General features: G+C 39.6%; 1 protein-coding gene across 2 annotated transcripts in view; it reads left to right on the top strand.

Annotated features, from left to right (window-relative positions):
• Positions 1-19,458, top strand: part of LOC109478941 (collagen alpha-1(I) chain-like) — a 111,151-nt gene that overhangs the window by 31,416 nt on the left and 60,277 nt on the right. Inside the window, exon 1 of one of the 2 annotated variants that reach the window (XM_019780756.1) lies at positions 6,460-6,567. The exons of the other annotated variant lie outside the window; for it this stretch is intronic. Coding sequence (XP_019636315.1) covers positions 6,498-6,567 — 70 coding nt within the window. The 5' untranslated portion in view covers positions 6,460-6,497. Of the gene's footprint in view, positions 1-6,459; positions 6,568-19,458 lie in introns of those variants that run through there. 2 annotated transcript variants of the gene reach the window in all.

Below are 19,458 nucleotides of genomic sequence, written 5' to 3'. Positions count from 1 at the left end.
AGGGCTCCTTTCTGTGTGAAGCTAACACTATCATATCATACTGTGTTTTTGTATACTTACACAGTTGGATGGTTCCATGACCTATCTCCTCCATCTTTATAAGACTTGACAGGCACAACCCCCACTACTTCCCGAGGGCCCACAAAGTGCATAAAGTATAAAATGAATGATGAAAATAACATATGGGAACTTTTGCAACACATATTTCATCAAAAGTATTATTAGTGAACTACATGTAGGTCTTTGCAAAGATATATTTCTTCAGAGAAGATAAGAGCTAGAAATGAATTTCTATTCAGTTCTTGAAGCAAAATGGATTCTCATAATCTTTGACAAGAGATAAACAAGAAGATAAAAGATATCAGATGTCTCTGTGTTGATTGAGCTAACATTTTTCTATAATGGAAATGTTGACAGATGAAGTCAAACAAAGTTAACTCCCTTTAGTCCTATCACTGGTATTTTAATCTTGCCTTCTGATTATTACTTTCCTTGTCAATTATGATAGATAATATGAACTCAGCCTCAAATAAGTCTCAGTTAAAGACAATCTTATCATTGCAGTAAATTTGTTCAAGAGAGAAAAGTGACACAAGAAGTTGTTTTTGTAATTAGTTTCAACCACTGCAGTTGCATGTTGATGTCTTAGTTGTCTCAGCTTACATGGTACAGAAAGATGCTGTACATACATTTGTACATGAAACAGTCATCATAGATTCTTATACAAGCATTCCACACTTCTACATGTAACTATTGTAAGCAGTGTTGTAGCCAGTGTCCCTCTTTCTTTCATTTGACAGAATTTTTCATCTCATAACATCCAAAGATTTTGCCCAAACCCTCATCTTTGATGGATAAAAGTTGGTGTTTAAAGATATGGGAAGAGATGTCATTAGTCTACCAGTAAGATATGGCCCTCAAAATGCAGGAAACAATGTTTCAGAGAGTTTAGATTTCAAATTTTCGTAAGTAAAACTACTGCAAACGTTTCACGATGTACGGTACATGACTGATGAATGTTCAGTCTGTCTGTATCCAGTCATTTTTCAGTCATTTCTGTCAGAATGATGTAGCTAAGGTGACCAAGGTGTCCAGGTCACATACTTTCTCCTCATCCATCAAGTGACACCAGGTCTTCATCTGTCTTCCTTAGCAGCTTCCTTTAAGATTACAGGATGTCTGCCTGCTGGGGTCTTCTTGTATCTGTCACTTCTTCAGTGACATCTTCCGTTTTAGGCTGACATGTCAGTTGTAGAGTCCTCACGCCTGCTTTCAATCCCAAGAGTCCTGTAGTTATGTCTAATTCCCATTCCTATCAATGACTGTTAGTTAGCCTGGGTGCCAGACTGTTTCCAGGGCCCACACAGGGCCAACATGCCCCCAATGAAATTTTGCTTCAGTCCCAGGCCTGCTTTCAATCCCAAGAGTCCTGTAGGTCTGTCTGGTTCCCTTTTCTATGACTGTTAGTTAGCCTGGGTGCCAGACTGTTTCCAGGACCTACACAGGCCAACTCCCTGGCCCCAGGGCCAACATGTCCTCAAGGCTGGCTATCAGTACTAGATCTGGGCCTAGCGTGCTATGGGTCTGGCATCCAGGCTACTACCAGAATATTTTAACCAACTTTATACAAGCAAACTCCCGAAAATTGAATGTAGTTGGTAGGAAGTCATTGCGTTGATCCAGATTAAGTCAGATTGTGTAAACTGCTATATTTCCTCCAGGGAAGATACTTGTACCCATTCCAGCAAGTTTGTGTAATTGTACATCTCCCAACATGACAGGAACAATCAGTGTCTTGTGAATGGGAAATAAATAAAGCTTCAGTCTGGAATGTGAGAAAGATGTGAGATGGGTTTCTGTGTCAGGGATGGTTTCCTTTGCTTAGATGGATGGTCGTAAGGTCGAAGGTGTTTCTCTGACATGTACCATAGTGTACAGAAAGCTGAATGCAGTCCTAGTACTGATTCTCAAGAAATTCTCAAGAAAGCACTAGTGGTATTAGAAAGGGGGCACACTTTAAGTCTCTTTATATCAGGTGTCGTTGTAAGGTTTTAAATCTGAGATGACAAGTGGGCAGTTTTTGAAGACTTCTCTATAGTATTTAATAAATAATGGCAGTGGTTACTGAACAGTTTTAGTAATAATGATTCCTACTTTCTAAATTCTGAGTGGTGCAGGTAAAATTTGTGTAATTGTCAATGGAAGCTGAATTTCGAGTCCAGTTCTGCAAATGGCACCTTGTGGGTGACTTATGCTCTGGAAGCGTGGCAAGTCAACTGAACTTTAGTCAGGGTTAGGAGATCACCTAGCCATGTGGTACACTAACAGACCCATATTTCTGTACTACCAGACAACTGACCCACTAGTACTGGTCAATTTATGATCCTGTGGTAGCAGAGGTTGTTGGTTGATGGTGTTAGGAGTATTTGTGAGCAAGATCGTGTGGACTCGAGGAGTGACATGACAAGGACATGAATGTTCTGGTCAGAGACCTCTGACTTCAGAAGTGTGTGCCAAGTGCCCTCTGTCTGTCAAGTGTCTTGACTTTGAAGGTCAAGAAGGAGCACAGATGCTTTTTAGGTCCTGAGTACCACGGTCAGCCACTGTAGCCACAAGAGGGTCTCTTTGGTGGTCAATTGCTCTTACGAATGCCATAAATATTGTAATAATACGTAATTGTAGATTTTGGGGACATATTTTTATTTCCCAAAGAAGTGTGTTTGCAATAGAAGCTGGACATCTCCTGAAAAAAAAATTTTTTTATTGGATATGCAGCCGTAAAAAAGGTGCTTGCTGTAATTCACTTTATGTTCATGGTAGCAAAAGTCTGAGAAAATTTAGGTGTTCATCAAACTTTGTTCATAGTGACGGCAAATGCAGAAAAAAAAGAAAGTTGTTGAATTAGATAAGTTTATGGTACAGAAGACAGTGACTGAAAAACGTAAACATAAAAGTATCATTAAAAAAAGAATGACAGTATTATTATCATATCCAATGTCGCAGTGAAACTGGCATATGAGACCCTAAAGAAGTAAAGGTATACTTTTCAATCATTTGTAGTTTAGAGTATTAGACATGTCTGTACAGACATTCCTGGATATCAGATATCCCATAATGAGGAGAATGACCTTGTGCCCCAGAAGGGAGTTGGTTCCTAGGGTGGTCCCAGTCTGGGTGATAAATGTGTTAGATGGAGATCAAATGTCTGGTTCAGGTCAGAACTAACCATTCCTCTGTCTGCCTGCCTTCTAGCCTCACGTAATTAGTCTGGTTCTGATTGATAAAGGCAATGTTATAATTTAGTTTGATAGCAGTCAGTAGATTTGATAGTAAACATGACAAAAGATAGGCAATTGAACTTTGAATCATCATCTTATTGTTTGTTTATTAGTTGATTGATTGCATTGTTTTAGTTCTAATAAGTTGGTTAATTGATGATTGTTCAACTTGGTTTGATGTTGCCATAGGTACAACTATGTGTATTATGAGATCAATAGGGTTATATTATTTCAAAACATGCCTAAATTTGATCTTCAAGCAGATGTTGGGAGTTTTTTTGAGAGCTGAAATCTTTGTAGCCAGCAAAATGTCAATTTAATCAATTAAGTAATTGTTCTTTTTTTAACTTGGAATCATGTTGTAACTTCTTGAAAGAAATGTTATATATTTTTTTTGTTTTAAGAATACTGAAATTTCAATTTCGGTTATTTTTGAAGTTGCTAATGCAATTTCTTCTCTCTTCCATGTGCTGACCCACCCTTCCTGTTCCATCAACAACTCCTGTAGGTGAGTACATTGTTAGATACTATTGACAAGTCCAAATGAGCATCTAATTTCTGGTTTTGCTTTGCATAAATGTTTACCAATTTTGCATGGTAATTAGTAGCATTAACATTTATGTAATACACGAAATAATACCTTTTTTTCAGTTCAAGTTTGGAATCCCAGTTTCACATCCTGATTTTGGTCACATTCATTCCCACATTTTTTTTTCAGTTGCCAGCATATCTACTAACAGACATATTTTGTATATTGACAATTACATTTCATTTTGATTCTTGAAAGTTAGTTGTGCAACAGTGTCATTTAGTAGGGTTCTTGTTGTCTGAACTTCAGCCATCTGAACAAATTAAGGCCACATCAATTAAATTTCTTGGTTCTTGGATTTTTTCTGATTTGCAACAGAAAAGGGCAACTATCACAGGATAATTTTTGCCCTGTAAATTCCAAGAAGCAACAAATGAAAATTGATGTGGCCCAAAGGTACCATAACACACCTGTTGTATCCCTCTGGGATATCTTCTATAAGGTAATAAGTACATCCTGCTTTGTACAAGTAAATTAACTCCAGACAGTGTTTAGGAACAGCCATTGGCAAGGACTTTGTTACACAGATAATGATTCCAGGTGCCCTCAGATGTCTCACAATTCTTTCAATTCAAGAGGAAAGGAAGGAAGGAAGGGTAAGGAGATATAGGAAGGTAGGAAGTTTGGGTCGGCAACCTTAGTCAAGGTCAAACATCTGTCCAGCTGCACTGAACTGAACTTTTGTGTCCAGATTGTCTGGAGAGGAAGTCATAAAAATGATGAAGATATCAGTAGGAAGTCATAAAGATATCGGTTGATAATCTTTGAAAGCCTTTTTCTGCTAGATAAAATTACACTGTGCTTCAGGAATTTGTAGGTACTGTAAATGCATTTACTTTTGTGGTGGTTTTTGGTTGTATTACTTCACTTTTTGTAGAGTATGTTTGTCTTTAGACTTTTTTTATAAGCAGAATGCAGTAACACCCCTCAATTGGATTGGATGCGCCTAACGAAAGTAGAACGTACCTCACAGAACTGGGTTACCTCATTTCTTCAGAGGGGTGTTTATTTCAGTACTTCCTGTCACATTTTCCTCCTAACAGCTGGGTGTACAGACATGATATACAGGTATCATAATGGAGGGAAGCACCAAGCTGTGGGAGGGGAGGCAAAAATGTCCAGGAATGGCCCCCTTGGTGTCCAAGGATTGTCGCAGATACGGACAATCTTTGGATGTTTCTTCAGAAGTTTCCCTCAGATTTTGTCAGACTAGCTGTTGACTATTGAAAGAAACCCTAAACGGGTCAAGACTAACTCTTTGGACAGTTTTAGGTTAGATTTTAACAGTTCCATATGGGCATTTTGGGTGTGGTAGTCATCATTTGATTACCAAATGATGACTGCCAAACGGCTATACCTTACTAACACAAAGATATTACTGATTCTGCAACACATTTTCAAGAAAAGTGTTGCAAGCATTATATGTTCTTCTGTCAGAGAAGGTTGGAAATGAATGACTTTTCAATGATTTTTCAATTTTTTGACCTTACAATCAGTCTTTGTCATAACCAAGTCAAGCATAAGTTGTATGTTACATTTTTTGAAACAAGATATTTTGCCTTGACACAGTTTGTGCTTACTTTGGAAGCTAAGATATTCAGACCTGATGAAAGAAGTTGCACCTGTTTGAAAGTGTCTTTCAAACCAGAACACCTGGGCACGTGCCAACCATCAAGTTCGAAATGTTGATTTGAATCCTTTTGACAAAAGCGGAACATTCAACTTGAACGGAACACGTCAACACAACAAGTTTAGCACCAGCAGGAATCTATCAACTACAAGGAAACCGAGGTCGTAAATCTGCCTACCATAATTTCAAAGGAATGGCTGAAAAAACATTTTCTTTCCCGTTGTTCCTTTGTATTTGTTTCAAATGGCCTTCCAAAGCCTTTTCTGGAGTTATAGCATTTGAAAATGTGTTGTGTTGATGATATTTTTTATCAGTTTTGTGGATCAAATTTGGATTGGTACAAATCAGAACCCTACTGGGTGGTAATGATGGGAGGAAGCCAAAACTGCCTGCCAACCTTATCTTTTATTCATTTCTGTGGATTATGTGATAAGGATTTTTCTAAGCTCCCTTGGGTTGTGATCTTCTCACCCCTTCAAAGAGGGGGAGGGAGGGTGACCTATGACTGATGGTCCCAAAGTCAGGCCAAACCTGGATAGGATTGGAGATCTCTGGCTCTTCAAAGTGAAGATTGAGAGTGACTTATGGTGGCTAATGAGGGCGGAATTGGGACCAGAACCCAGGACCCTGGGTACCCTCCCACCCTCAGACCCCTGGGGTGGTAGGCAAATATGCCTGGAACAGCTGAAGTTACCATACTGCTAGGGACCTCATACTGTCAACATGTAACAGGGGTGTTTAAATTAGGAAATGTCTATTTTTAACATGATTATGCCTATTAAAAGCTAATAATTGTGATTCAATACATGTAATTAGTATGAAACACATTATGTTGAGATGATAGTAAGAAAAGTAGCTTTACAATTGCAAATGTTGAAGTTAAAAGATTTATAGTCACCCCTATGTCTAGGGGAAAGTGGTATGACCTGGTTAAGGCCAGCAGACCCAACTTTCCTTGCCTTTGAGTTGGTTGCTTCTTGAGTAGGTCAGTCACACAAGGATGGCTCCCAGGCCTAGCTCCAACATGCTGGGGTTCATACTGCTGGTTGTTCTTCTTGCCTTTCCAACAGGTGAGTCTTTTCAACTCATATGAGCCGGAGATTTGTTTTCAAAACTGTTGGATATTTGCTGACACGTTTGAGCGGTGCCTTAGGAATCAAGCTGATGAAAATCAACCGACTGGGAACACCGGTTCGAAACCCGTGGTGCAGGGCCTTTTGGCTTTTCCACTTAATCCGATTTTCACCTTGTTCTTCCCTGTTTTGAAGGATAGGCCTCTTGTTTAGCACTTAGGTGCCAAGTTGCTCTCTTTTAAGTCGGCTGAGCTCACATGTGGAAGTACTGAACTTGCTCATAAGCTGTGTTTGTACTGTTCTGTTGTAATGAAGGGTGACAACTGAACTTTCCTGCCCTTTTGTGTAGTTGAACCTGCTCCGAACACTCTTCAAGTCAAACGCTTCAAAGTTTTATTTGGCAAACCAATTGGCAGTCTATTCAGAACTGTAAATGAATAGTTTTAGGTGGAGAAGAGAATTTTCAGAAGGTGTCAGTGATTTTCTGACTGTCAGACAAATTGATTGACATGAGAGAAATACAAAATATGCATGTTCACAGCCCCAGAAAACGTACCACATCTTGAACTGCTTTCTCCCCTGCCATAATTCATTTCACAAATGGTGGGGGTTTCGCAAAAATAAATGGCACATGTTTTGAGAAGGCTGTTCAGTTGCTTTTACAGTTGTGGTCCCACAGTCAGGGCTCTGTAGTTGTGCTTGAACTGAGGGAGAATTCTGGTAGATGTTGTTGCTCAAAGGCAAGAGGCTTCAAATGAAAAGCTTAACCCTCAAGGCCACAGGATACCATTGCATGCCCTTGGCTGTGTTCTTCCTGTGGTCATCTCTTGTTCTTTACACTTGATACAAGATCCGGCTTTTAGTAAAAGGGCTTTCAAAGTCTTCTGGGTGATTTGTCATGCATTTCATGTTGGTTAGATTATTAAACACCTCCACAAAACTATCAGTTTGAGGCGATCTTGTAGCTGATACTGATGTAGTTGGCTGTGAAGTTTGTATCTGTAGTTGGTAGGGGAACTGTGATGTTAGTGCTACAGAAATTGAAGACATGACTTGAAACTAGCAGTGTGTCTGTTTGAAAGATGTACTGCCACAATGACACATGTTGGTCCTAATGAGTGTTGTGCTTTCCCAGATGTTGTCTGAAGTCTGGTAAGCCCCTCAGAAGCCGCTACTGTCACTGCTTCTTCAGCCCAAAGTGGTTACTGAAGCTTTCTTGAAGTGGTTACTGCCTGCAGTTGCAGACAACCTGATACAAATAGCTTCTGTCAGCTTTGCTAACTTCTGTGAAGGACCATCTCTGTAGGAATCTGTGCTAAAGGACACTTCCTGAATTCACATTATATTTGCTGTAGCAAAAGTTTACCATCTGAGAAAAATGGACATGTTCACGGAAGTAGCGTCAACAGCTGCAGAAAAAAAGTTGAATTATTTAGTAATGGTAGTACATCATGTAATAAGTTCGCAGTACAGAAGTGACAGCAAAAACACCAAACGTAGAAGTACCACAAAAAAGTCAGGAATTACAGTATCTTACTTACCGGTAGTATCAAGCTTCCTCCATAGCCTTGGTACCACATTTTACAGGATGCCAGCCCAAGGCTTACCTGGCCTAAAGCCCACAATCCTCTGTAACACAACATGCAACAAGCCGACTCTAATTATCTGGCTTTCCGACAGACCAAATCCGGCTCTGTGAAATTTTTTACTGAAGGCCTGCAGGATGTATGTCCTGATTTACATGTGGGCAAAAACCTGGTGGTACCAAAACTGTATACATCAAATTTTTCCTGTAAATGTGCTTGCTTTGACGTGTCAAGATGAGCGTATGTTTGAAATGTATGTTACCTCGAGGGCTGGCGAACAATCTGAAAGTACATTCTTGAAGTACGTCGAAGCAGGAAGATTTGGATGCAGGAAAAATTTGATGTACACAGTTTTTTTTTACATTTGTGTGTGTACAGTTTTTCTACCATCAGGCTTTTGCCTGCATTTACATGTAAATAGTATCTATGAAGGAGTGTCGGTTTTGTGGGGAGACCTTTTTTAGCAGAAAAGAAGTTGCTTCGCTAGATCCAGTTTAAAGGTGTGGTAAAGAACTGATGTTTATAAACAGCATCTCTTTGTGGGTTAGCTGGTTTGTAACTCACATGGCCGCAGGTTATAGAGGCCAGAATCTCAATTGTTTTATCAGAAACCAAGAAGTTGTAGGTATTAAAGGTCATCGTTTGGCTGCCAAATTTTCTACCTTCGTTGTGTCAATATGAATGTGTCATTGTGTTATAGTCATGAACCATACACGTTTTGAGCCTCAGGAATGATCCAACCACCCCCGAGCGGCCATTTTGCTTCCCAAAAGCTAGATCAGTCACTGATAACTTCATCATGGGCTTTGGTAAAGTATTTGAACTTGACCATATCTCGCTGTTGATAGCTTGAACATGAATAGGTGTGTGGGAGGGGGGCAGCCCCACACAGGAAAGTCTGTTGAAAGCCAAGGGCGTCGTCCTGTTGTACACGGGATGGGACTGAATTGTGTTCGTCTGGTCGTCATGGGAACAGATGGAGTCTTTCCGGTAGAAGTCTTCAAAGGCGGAAGGAACAGACAGATTGAAGAAGAGATGGGTCGTCTTGCAAGGGTCCAGCTGAAGTGGATAAAGGGTCACCTCTGAGAGGTTGTAATCAGGCTTCTTACCAGCTGAAAAGAAGACTGAGCTTTTCTATTGAAAACTGTCACAATACAAAGTACACCTTAATGCAACTAGACAAACCTTCCAAACTTCCATTGAAAAACATATCTGTTCTTTTATCTCTAGTATAACTGAAAAGCAAGGAGAATTTGAATAAAGTACTGTATTTCTAATGACAGTTTTATTTTGTATCTGTTAAATGTATCTGTTCACCATGTTTTGTTGTGATCTGGTCATATCAGGACTTCAAAGATCACATGCTAGGCAGTTCAAGCAAGTTCAGCTTGATTAATCTTTGGCAGTCATAACAAATCTAAAATTCAAAAGCAAACTTCATTTTTATTGGATGAGACTGCCCATTAACCCCTTTGAAAGTAAAGTCCCAAGGTCAAAGAAGGTCAACCAAAAAGTCAACTGTGCAAACTTTCTAAATGTATGACAGGAACTAACTTATACTGTTGTCAGGTCTGGGTGGTAGTCTGTGAATTGTAAATGGAGGGTACTGTACATTGTATGTAACATCCATTCACATTTTCTGTTGTATCCACCACTTTGAAACAGTTTACTATACAGTAACTCTTATATTATTATAAGTATTTATATATAGTACACTAGAGGTCTCCATCTTTAGCGAACTGAACATACATTAATCTCATACAGTGGCCAAGGGACATTGCTCTGGCCAATGGATACTGCCTTGCCACTGTATGATCTGCTTGGAGATTAGACATACATTTGTACGTGACCTGGCGGAATTATGTTCGATGCTACATATGGCTTGAAGGAAGGCTGAATGGAAGTATAGGTCCAGATTTACGACTCTATTGAACACCTATGACACTGGTAGGAACTCCATTAACCTATTATAGCAAAGGTGAAACTTCTGGGGTTTCCTTTTTTAATTGTCAGTATAAATTCTGACACACAGCATTGGGTGTCAATTGTCTACTGTGTTAATATTGTTATAGCATGCACATTTTTTCTGTCAATTCAAAGCCAATCTGTCAACCTTGACAGACAAAATGGACAAAAATCTTGGGAAGAAATACAAAACATCCAAAGGACCAACAAAAGCCACTCTAAAATTGTGGGTTTTTTTTAAATAATGGCATGAAAATTTTATACAGCAAAAAAATTTGTCCATAGAAGATGAAGGATTGGGCAAAATTTTTGTCTGTCATGAGCGGCAAAATTTCGTAAGATGACTAGACCTTGCTAGACCACTGCTCTAGATGCCATGGAAGATTCTTATGAAATCTTGATTTTGAACCAGCAAATTCTCCCAGCTTGAGACTCCATGAGGGTTTCCAGATGGTGTAATATTAGTGGAAAGGTGGCCATGTGGGATGGATGGATTGTGAGGCCTGCTGCCAACATGGCCACAAATTGTCCCCACAGCTGTTCACAGTCCTGTCTACTCCCTACTTAGCCACGCCGACTGACTCACTGTTTTACCATGAAGGCAGTTTCCTCCCAAAATTAAATGTCGAGGACCATTAGGTACATTAGCAGACGGTGATTAAAATGAAACGGACTAAAAAGGGGGCTTAAAAAGGTCAAAAGCACTACTGTAATTCCAGTTTTTTTCACTGTACTTTTATGTTCACTGTTCTCATGGTCACTTTGGTACTGTGAAGTTATCATTACCGTTAAGAAATCATTTGTGCTTTGCACCCTCTTCTTCCACCATAAATTTCCATTTTCCTCAGACAGTGAAATTTTGCTACCAAGATAAAATGAATTACCGTACCCTATGGAATTTTTTAACAATGAATGGCCCATAAAAGTTGATATCTGAAAACTGTTCTAACCCCTTATTATCCCATCTTTGTATGAATGCTGCATTAACACTCCCATTGTTATGGTTAATTAGCAAGTCTAGTTCTAATTGGCATTGACAATGGGAGGGTTAATAAGCCATTGTACTGCCCAGTAGTTTTGACTTCCTTCTTCCCATTTGTCATCATCTGAACCTGTTTGACAGCCAAAGGCTGTGATTTTACCTAGTTATCACAGCTGGAGTAGGCAGTTTCCCCTCCTCGGATTATTTGCAGTGGTGTCCTGGAGAAATAAATATTCTGTAACTTTGGAAACCCAAGATTTTAAAGTGTGTGGGTGTTTACCTTGTTCACATTTCAAGCTGGTTGCAGCAGGTTAAGTTTGCAGTTGAACAAATTCGTGAGGCTATTTTATGCAACAAGCAAGATTGTGATGAAAATTACAAAGATTACAAAGTTCGTAATTACAAAGATTTTATATGCTATTTCTGAGCGGATCTTGGGGAGCGGACCAAAGCTAACAAGGCTGGACTCCAGGCTAAAAATTTCCAAACACTCAGTAAAGAGCTTATGATCAAGACCTTTAAATGACCCAAAGATGAAGACAGGTTCTAAGTTATCTTCTTGTTGCTCAGATGGACAATCAGTGAAAAAGGACAGGTAATTTTTTCCTTTGTGTTTGTCCTGTATCAGGGCCAAAAAACATTTGTGAGCCTTGCCAAGAATCATACATTCTAGCCTGGTGACCATTCTCTACAGGCCGGCTTTGGGGTGTTCCGGTCCTGGTTTGTTCTCACAGGGCCTGTGTACAGGCAATCAATCTTTTCAGCCAACTTTTGGAATAGCTTCCGTCCCATGTATTTTAAAATCCCTAGTGTGTGCTGGGAGCTAGGCTTGGCAGGCAGGTACACTCCTATATATATAGGGATGTAGAGATTGGGGAGCCACAACAGTCTGTTGACCAAGCAACATACATTTGTGAAACTGAATGTCAAATTTTCTCAACAATCGCAGAATTTTTGTTGTTGAAACCTGACCAGAAAGTTGACAGTGTTTACATGCTTGCAGGATTTTTGTCACTCCCTCTTGTTGTCCTGGCTGGAAGTGTTGTTTTTGGTCTGAAAATCCTTCATCCATCTAGATCTGTCATTCAATGTGTGACAGGAACTCCCAGCAACTCAGTTGTCCAAATAATCCACTGGGTTCAACAGAAGAACAAGATATCAATCAAGTCTTTCTCAGCACTTCCTTTGGCCTACTTGGTCAGATTTGGGGTTTTGGGATTTGTGACAAGGGCATAGTGACAACTTTTTCTGCCATGGACTCCCATGGTGTGTAAAACCATCCCAATATCCTTGGATATTGCCGATTTCAGGAAAATCTGGGGTAAAGTGGGCCCCAAGACAAGCCACGACTGGATTTGCAGTTGAAATTCACTAACGATATGACACTTGTTGCGGTTCAGTAAAATATGAACAGGAGAGCTGAAAGTTACTCAAAAGATGATTTTGAGTTGTTGCTTTTGATCTCTTTCTTACTGACTGATTTGTTTCTATAACAACATTTGTCTTTTGTTTATACAACTCTTGCAAATTTTGTATATCACCTTTGTTGGTATGACAATGGGTTGAAACAACCTGTCATCACCTTTGCATTTACACCTTCATTTCAGGCACTAACACCTGTCCATTATGTTAGTTCTACTGACAACCACCCCCACAAAGTTTAAAGCATATTATGGAAGATGTCCAAGCTAGATACTGAGTCATCTGTTGTCACGTCTCCTCAGTTTCCTTCATTTCCAACACCTACACCTGTTTATACCACATCTGTTGCCTAAAACCCCCAACCACCCCCTCAAAGTCTGAAGTGATGAGAGATTCGTAGACCAAGATCACTGTTTTAGTCATACATAGTCCTTTTTTTTGTCATTTGACTGAATTTTGCTTCTTATGACAGACAAAATTCTGGCCTGTTCGTCATCTTTGACGATAGATACAGGAAGAGATGTCATTAAACTTAAGTCTAACTGAACCTGAGAAATTTATCCCTCAAAATACAGCAAATAGCACTTTAGACTTTGAGGGTCAAGATTTCCAAGTTTGCTAGGGTGCATGAGGCACCCCTAGGATTGTCGCATTGATGTGATGTTACCTCAAACAAAATTGAGATCACAGAAAACAAAGTTCAAGGTGGCTAGACATTTGTTATCACCTTCCAATTGTCATCTTCATTTTCCTCATACCATCCTCTACCGCCCCCTCCCCCACACACAGTCAGAATACTTCATCACTCAAGAGGACCCAACTTAGTCACTACAAACTTAGAGACGGAATGTCAGAGGTCAAGTTTGAAAGCCCAGTGTTTCCTCCAGGGTGGATTGGATTCAGACTAATGTGCTGTTGGTTTTTGCTTCGGTGAGCAAGGGTCAAAACTCCTCTAACCTGTCTGTGTAAAGAACATGTACAAGTTGAGAAGGGTTTTACTCGGACTAGAGCCTTTAGCTTTTAGGATCCTGGAGTCTTCTTCAAGTGTCAGTCATGTTCACAGTAGACCTCCTGCACTTTATCTGTGTATTAACTTGCATAAGAAGGGTTTGAGGCAGACTAGAGCCTTCTTAAGGCCCAAGATTCTCCCCAAACTCTTTTCTCGGTGACAGTCATGTTGGTACAATCCTAAAACATGCAGGAATGCAACACCCCGTGTGCCTATCATTTTGTTGCTTCATATGCAAAGCTAGGAATTATAGGCACTGGAACGTTGTTTCCTGCCATAAGAAATGCTCCTTGTTCATATTTTGCAATTATACTGGTACTAATATCCTATAAAAATTCTCCTTTCCCTTGTACACATACATGAAAGAAGAAATTTGAGATTTCAGACAAAGCATGCAATATACGGCTTCCTGAATTCCCCCATGTCTGACTTTTAATTGCCACTGGCTCACCTCCAAATTCTGTAACCTTTGTGCTGTCATTCTGCCTATCAATCTTCTCCCCACCCACGTGCTGTCAACCCACTCAAACACAATGTCATGTACAACCCACAGCTCTGCCACCCAAAACAATACTTCCATACCCGGAAAAGAAATAATGGGCTAGTTCAATTTGTTGTGTTGGAAATAACAATTTCAACAGTTGCTCCATATTCCGTCCAGTTTGTAGCCTCCAGGTTTCACAGGAAGAAATGTAGGCCAACATTCGTAAGCCATAAATTCACACCTCTGGTGTACCCCTGACATTGTTGGCACAACTTTCACCCAGACATGTGGACGGGTTCTCTTGATTGTTCTTGGCACGGCTAGTTTCCAGTCGGTAAAATACCCTTCGCTTTCCAAGCTTTCTCAGACATTTGAATGCGTCCATTGTGGGGGTGTGCCAATCGCTCTACCATTCCGGCTTGTTCAAGTTCACTAAACAAGGGCCAAGACTGCTGTGCGATCAAATGTCATTAAGTATACACAAGCAAGGTTCTCTTACACTAGGCTCCAGTGTACTTGACTGTCAAGTGTTCAGTGCAGTCCTCCTTGTCTGGAGGACACTTACTCTAGACATGGTCGAATTTGCAAGGTTGGGCCACAATAATTTAATTTGTTGGCTCTTAGATTGTTTTTAGAAAAATATGGCCATAACAATTTAATTTTTTGGTTCTCAGATTTCTGATTGGAGATTTGGATCCTGATTTTTTTTCTTTTGGAAATGAGCAACAAAAGAAGTAGTTGAATCCAAGAACCAATAGATTAGATTGGTGTGGTCTTTAGAGCCCTTTTGATCTTGGGCTCTGGACCCCTTTTAACATCTAGTTTACCCTTCGTACCAGGTGTTTTGGTTTTGGGGTATGTCCCTTCTTAGTTGTGGATATCCCAAACACTCTAGACAATCCGAGCCGTCTTAGAGCTGAGGGTTACGTGGACTTAGGACAAGTATTCGGTTTGGAAATTGGATGCAATACATGGACATCTTGAAATAGGTACCATGGAAGACATCCATGTAATAGTGCTTTAAGTTACTGGGTTCTTACCTTTTTCAGACTGACTGACATAGAGAGAGAGCATTTTTGTAATACAAGTAAGAACACAGTGGCCAGTCTGTTAGCTGGTTTAAATGGTTCAGTTCCAGACTTCCGTTGTGTAATAAGTTAGAAGTACCTCTTCTGTTGGTATGAGAGGTATTTGGGGCACTCCTGCCAGAGCACACTGTCCTCACTACTGCTTTTGGGTGGGGAGATAGTTTCCATGGTGATGAAGTAAACATGGCCTTCGTTTTTGGTCCCTGGGGTACGGATGTAGTGATGCAAAATGGTTGGTGGACATTGGAGAGAAACTGTAATGATGATAATCTTGCTGGAATTTTAAAGTACAAAAGAAACCCTCAGATCAAGCAATAAAAGGGATGCCAAGTCTTTCACTATACACATATTGTTACCTCTTTGGGCAGAGGTTTTGTTTTTACTGTCTGTGTTTGCTTGTGTTTCCATAGTTACCTCTACATGCTGGGCACATTGGGGATACAGACAAGAAGTTAGGTCAAAGGTCCAGAAAGGTCCTTGAGATTAAAGGTTATCTCTTTTCCTGTCTTCAATTTCCTGCTATATGCAGGTCTGTTTCTTTTTTGGGAGCCTGAACGAAAATGTATAGACAGAATCAGGGAGAAATTAAGAACAATGAAGAAAGCAAGAAATTCAAGAAATTTTTTCTACGGAGGTATGAATTCTTTGATCTCCTGTTCTGATTGGTCAAGCTAGAAGTAGTCGTAGTGTGGAGATGTAGTCTGCTTCGCTGCCTTTCTCCTACCAATTAAGGCTTCACTGTTGACATTCTCATTCCAGAAGTGTCTATAGTTTACTTCAGGAAGTACCGGAATTCAAACCTGGGTTTTCCCTCCAGAAATAACACAGGAATATGATCCAGTGAGGTTTAACCTACAAGAGCCAGTGTTGTTTATTGCGGTAGTCAAATATTTGAGTTATCCCCGAACCTGTTTAATTAAATAAAGAGAGGGTATTAATTGGTTTGAAATGCCTTGTAGTACTGAATGGGCTGCAAAGAGCGTATTTAAGGTATTTGTCCTGTATGTCTGTATTAGCTATGTACTATGTACATGTAGTTAGTATTCCTACTTCTGAACATACACATGTACATGTAATACTGGCATACTGCAAATAAAGAGTCAAGTAAATTACTGAAGAATAGAAGCAGCATTAGGATTGGCTGTATAACAGTTATACAATGTACTAAAATAGAAGCAATTTTCTGATTGGCTGTATACATAATTTGCAACCAACAAGCTTTGTGGAAAGTCTTATCCAGGCTCCTATCCTAACATACCAGACTGGTCAAAACAAGCTTAGCTTAAATTTTTAGCCATGTGTCTGTAGTGACCTGGTATGTCTAACTTTAGAGTGTCTGGCATGTTCTAAATATGTTTACACCTGGTCTAGGAACTGGGACACTTTCCCTGAAAGGTAAGTAGCGGAAGTGCCTGAGGAGGTACTCAAAGTAGCGGATTTTACTGTGGTGAACCTGAAACCACAGAAGGGCTCTGTTCATTACTACTACTGTACTGTACTGCCTGTGCTGAAGTCTGAAGCCCCTGTCACATATTCAGAACCTTCTTCCAACCACAACCACAACCCCAACCAAGGTTGGCTGAAGTTTGGGAGCAGTCTGAACAGATTTAGGCCATGTCTTCCTTCCTATGCAAATCAATCTGAATTTGAGTTAAATTTTAGTCAAATTTGACCCACGAACACAAGCCAACCACCAGCCAACCATGGCTGAACTTCTCGTCCACACCTGAAAAATTTGGAAACATTCTGTTGGCGCAACCGAACAGTAGCCAACCTCACAGAACACCGGCCAACCACAGCCAATTTTGTTTAGGCGTATATAACTTATTATAAGAAAAAGTGAAGAAATTATTGTGTACTTGGACTTGATTTAAAGCTATCCTTTTCATCAAAGTTTTATTAAGCTGGATTTTCTTAGATTAGACCTGGAGTTAGCTTCTTTAAGATTGTAAACCTACTGGATTAGGGATTACCTCATACAACCCACTCAACAAAGTGGAATTGTTGCTTCTAATCAAACAAGAATCAAACATTTCTTCAATTTCAAGTGCTAGTGAACAGTAACCCACTAAAAAACCTATAAAGTGCTATTGGGATTTCTGCCAATGTTTGCTTTTAGTTATGATGTTTTGAGAGGATGTTGAAATAATGTGACAGGATTTACCGTGCAAATACCTCATAACCCTTGTCTAAACCTGTAACTACAATAAGCACTTGTAATTGCTAGGAGAGCAATATTAGCTGCATGTACAAGATAAAAGAGCTAAAAGGATTTGTGGGAGGGGGGCTGTTGGAAATAGTTTATGTAATTGAGGTCAAAAGTTTGACCTTGATATTTGTTTGTTGCTATCTTTTTTTTATCTGCATCTATGAATTACTTTTTTGTCTCAGTATATTAATTTTTATGTGACAAATGTTAGATACATACTGTAGCTCCTCCGTATGGTCTATACTGGTCAATCCCTATCTAGACTTTCTGAAAACTTGACCATGTATTTTTGTTACCAAGAATAACACAAGAGTTTGCAAGGGAAGATATTGCAAAGCTTAGTCAAAACACCATTTGATCCCTACTGCATTGTTTGAGGGTGACAGTGTTATATTATGTCTTTGAAAGTATTTATTTAAACTTGAGGAATAGATAACTTCTTGATAACTACCTGGTCTTTTTAACTTGGAGTGGCTTATTCTGACATATCTAAACAAATAATGGATCTCACAGTGTGTTACTTGAAAATCTGGCATGTTTCAAGGTTGACAGAAACATTGAGACATAATGTTACGGTCAATGCTCCAGCCTATACCTTGAAAAAGTTAATGTGATGTAGTAATTGTTACCACAATACATGTCATGTAAATGTATGTTAAAACTTTGGGTAATGAATGAATGAATGAATGAACTTTCTTGTGGACAATCATACAAGGTACAATACATGGTAGCAACTAGTAGACGAACCGCAAACAATTTGCTTCATCACAAGGATCATTAAACCTATATACACACGTCATTTCCTTAATTAAACTGGTCATTAAAGTTCTGTTTGATTATCTAAGTCATATGTGCTTTAAGTAGTACATGAAGTTAAAGCTTTTATGGCAGACCAATGGCCATAGACATCTGTTTTGGATCAGTGTAAAGTTCATGCAAGTGGCCAGCATGGTTCTAATAGTCTGGTAAAGGGTTTGGGGCAAACACAGGGTGGCTAGGTGACTGACAGTAAAAGCATCAAGCCCAATTACTGGGGCAGGTAAAGTAGAATGGCTGTGTGGAGGATATCCTGTAAATCATGATTTTTATGCGGTACTTTTATATTCACCGTTTTTCTCGGCCACTTCTGTACTGCGATCTTATCACCATGAAGAAATGATTCGCCAACTTTTGCACCTGCTGCCACTGCGAACGTATATGTATTTAGTTCCACAAACATGCCCTTTTTTCTCAGACTTTCGCTACCTAGAACATGAAGTGAATTACAGTATTTCTATACCACACAGCACAATTTATGTCATGTTGATGATCACATGAGACTTTAGATATCCATGTAATTGGATTTTAATCAGTTAAGTGCTTGATTAAAGAAAAAAAGGACTTACTGAAAAATGCAACCATATGTGAGCAGTAAAAATGTGGCATTTTGTTTCAAAACAATGTGTTTGTGCAGTAAGGTATGAGCACACAAAAAGGTAAGTTACACTGGTTATGGGTATAATCTGTTCCTGTTAATTCAATCATAATTGACAGCTCTGATTGGCTGATGCAGTTCTTATTGGTTTAAGGCAGGACCTGAGGTGCTGGTATGTGTGGGTAGGTGGGGGAGGCAGGGTTAGGAGATGGCCTTTGAGGTTGTTTCAGGTGGGCTGACCCAGCCTATGCCCTGAGGTTAAAATTCATCATTCTAAAAGGCCACATGTGGACTTCAGTCAGACTTTCTGCCTTATCTTTTAGATAATCTGCTTTCTGTTAGAGGTTAGTGGAAAGGAAGGCCACCTTCTTGGATGATCTTTCCACTTGCCCTTTTTGCCATTGCCATTTACCTTTGCCAAGAAGGTTATGTTTTCGGTAGGGTTTGTGTGTATGTGTATATGTGTATGTATGTATGTGTGTATGTTGTTAAACACGATAACTCAAGAAGCTTTTGGACAGGTTGTCAATATGAAACTTGGTATGTGGTTAGATCTTGACAAATCGAAGAAGATTTTGGACCCTCGTGCACCTTTCCTTGGTACTGCAGACCTTCTGGTTTTGATATCTCTTCCTCTGGACATGCTAAGTTTACAATTTTGGCTGATAGCGCATTGTCATCACATGAAGAATTGGCATTGGTTTGGGCCCACAAGAACCTTATTTGTTC

The sequence above is a fragment of the Branchiostoma belcheri genome, unplaced genomic scaffold (assembly GCF_001625305.1).
Source record: "Branchiostoma belcheri isolate BF01 breed outbred unplaced genomic scaffold, Haploidv18h27 scaffold46, whole genome shotgun sequence".
In the NCBI taxonomy this organism is placed as follows: domain Eukaryota; kingdom Metazoa; phylum Chordata; class Leptocardii; order Amphioxiformes; family Branchiostomatidae; genus Branchiostoma; species Branchiostoma belcheri.
This window is presented reverse-complemented; position numbering and strand designations above follow the sequence as displayed.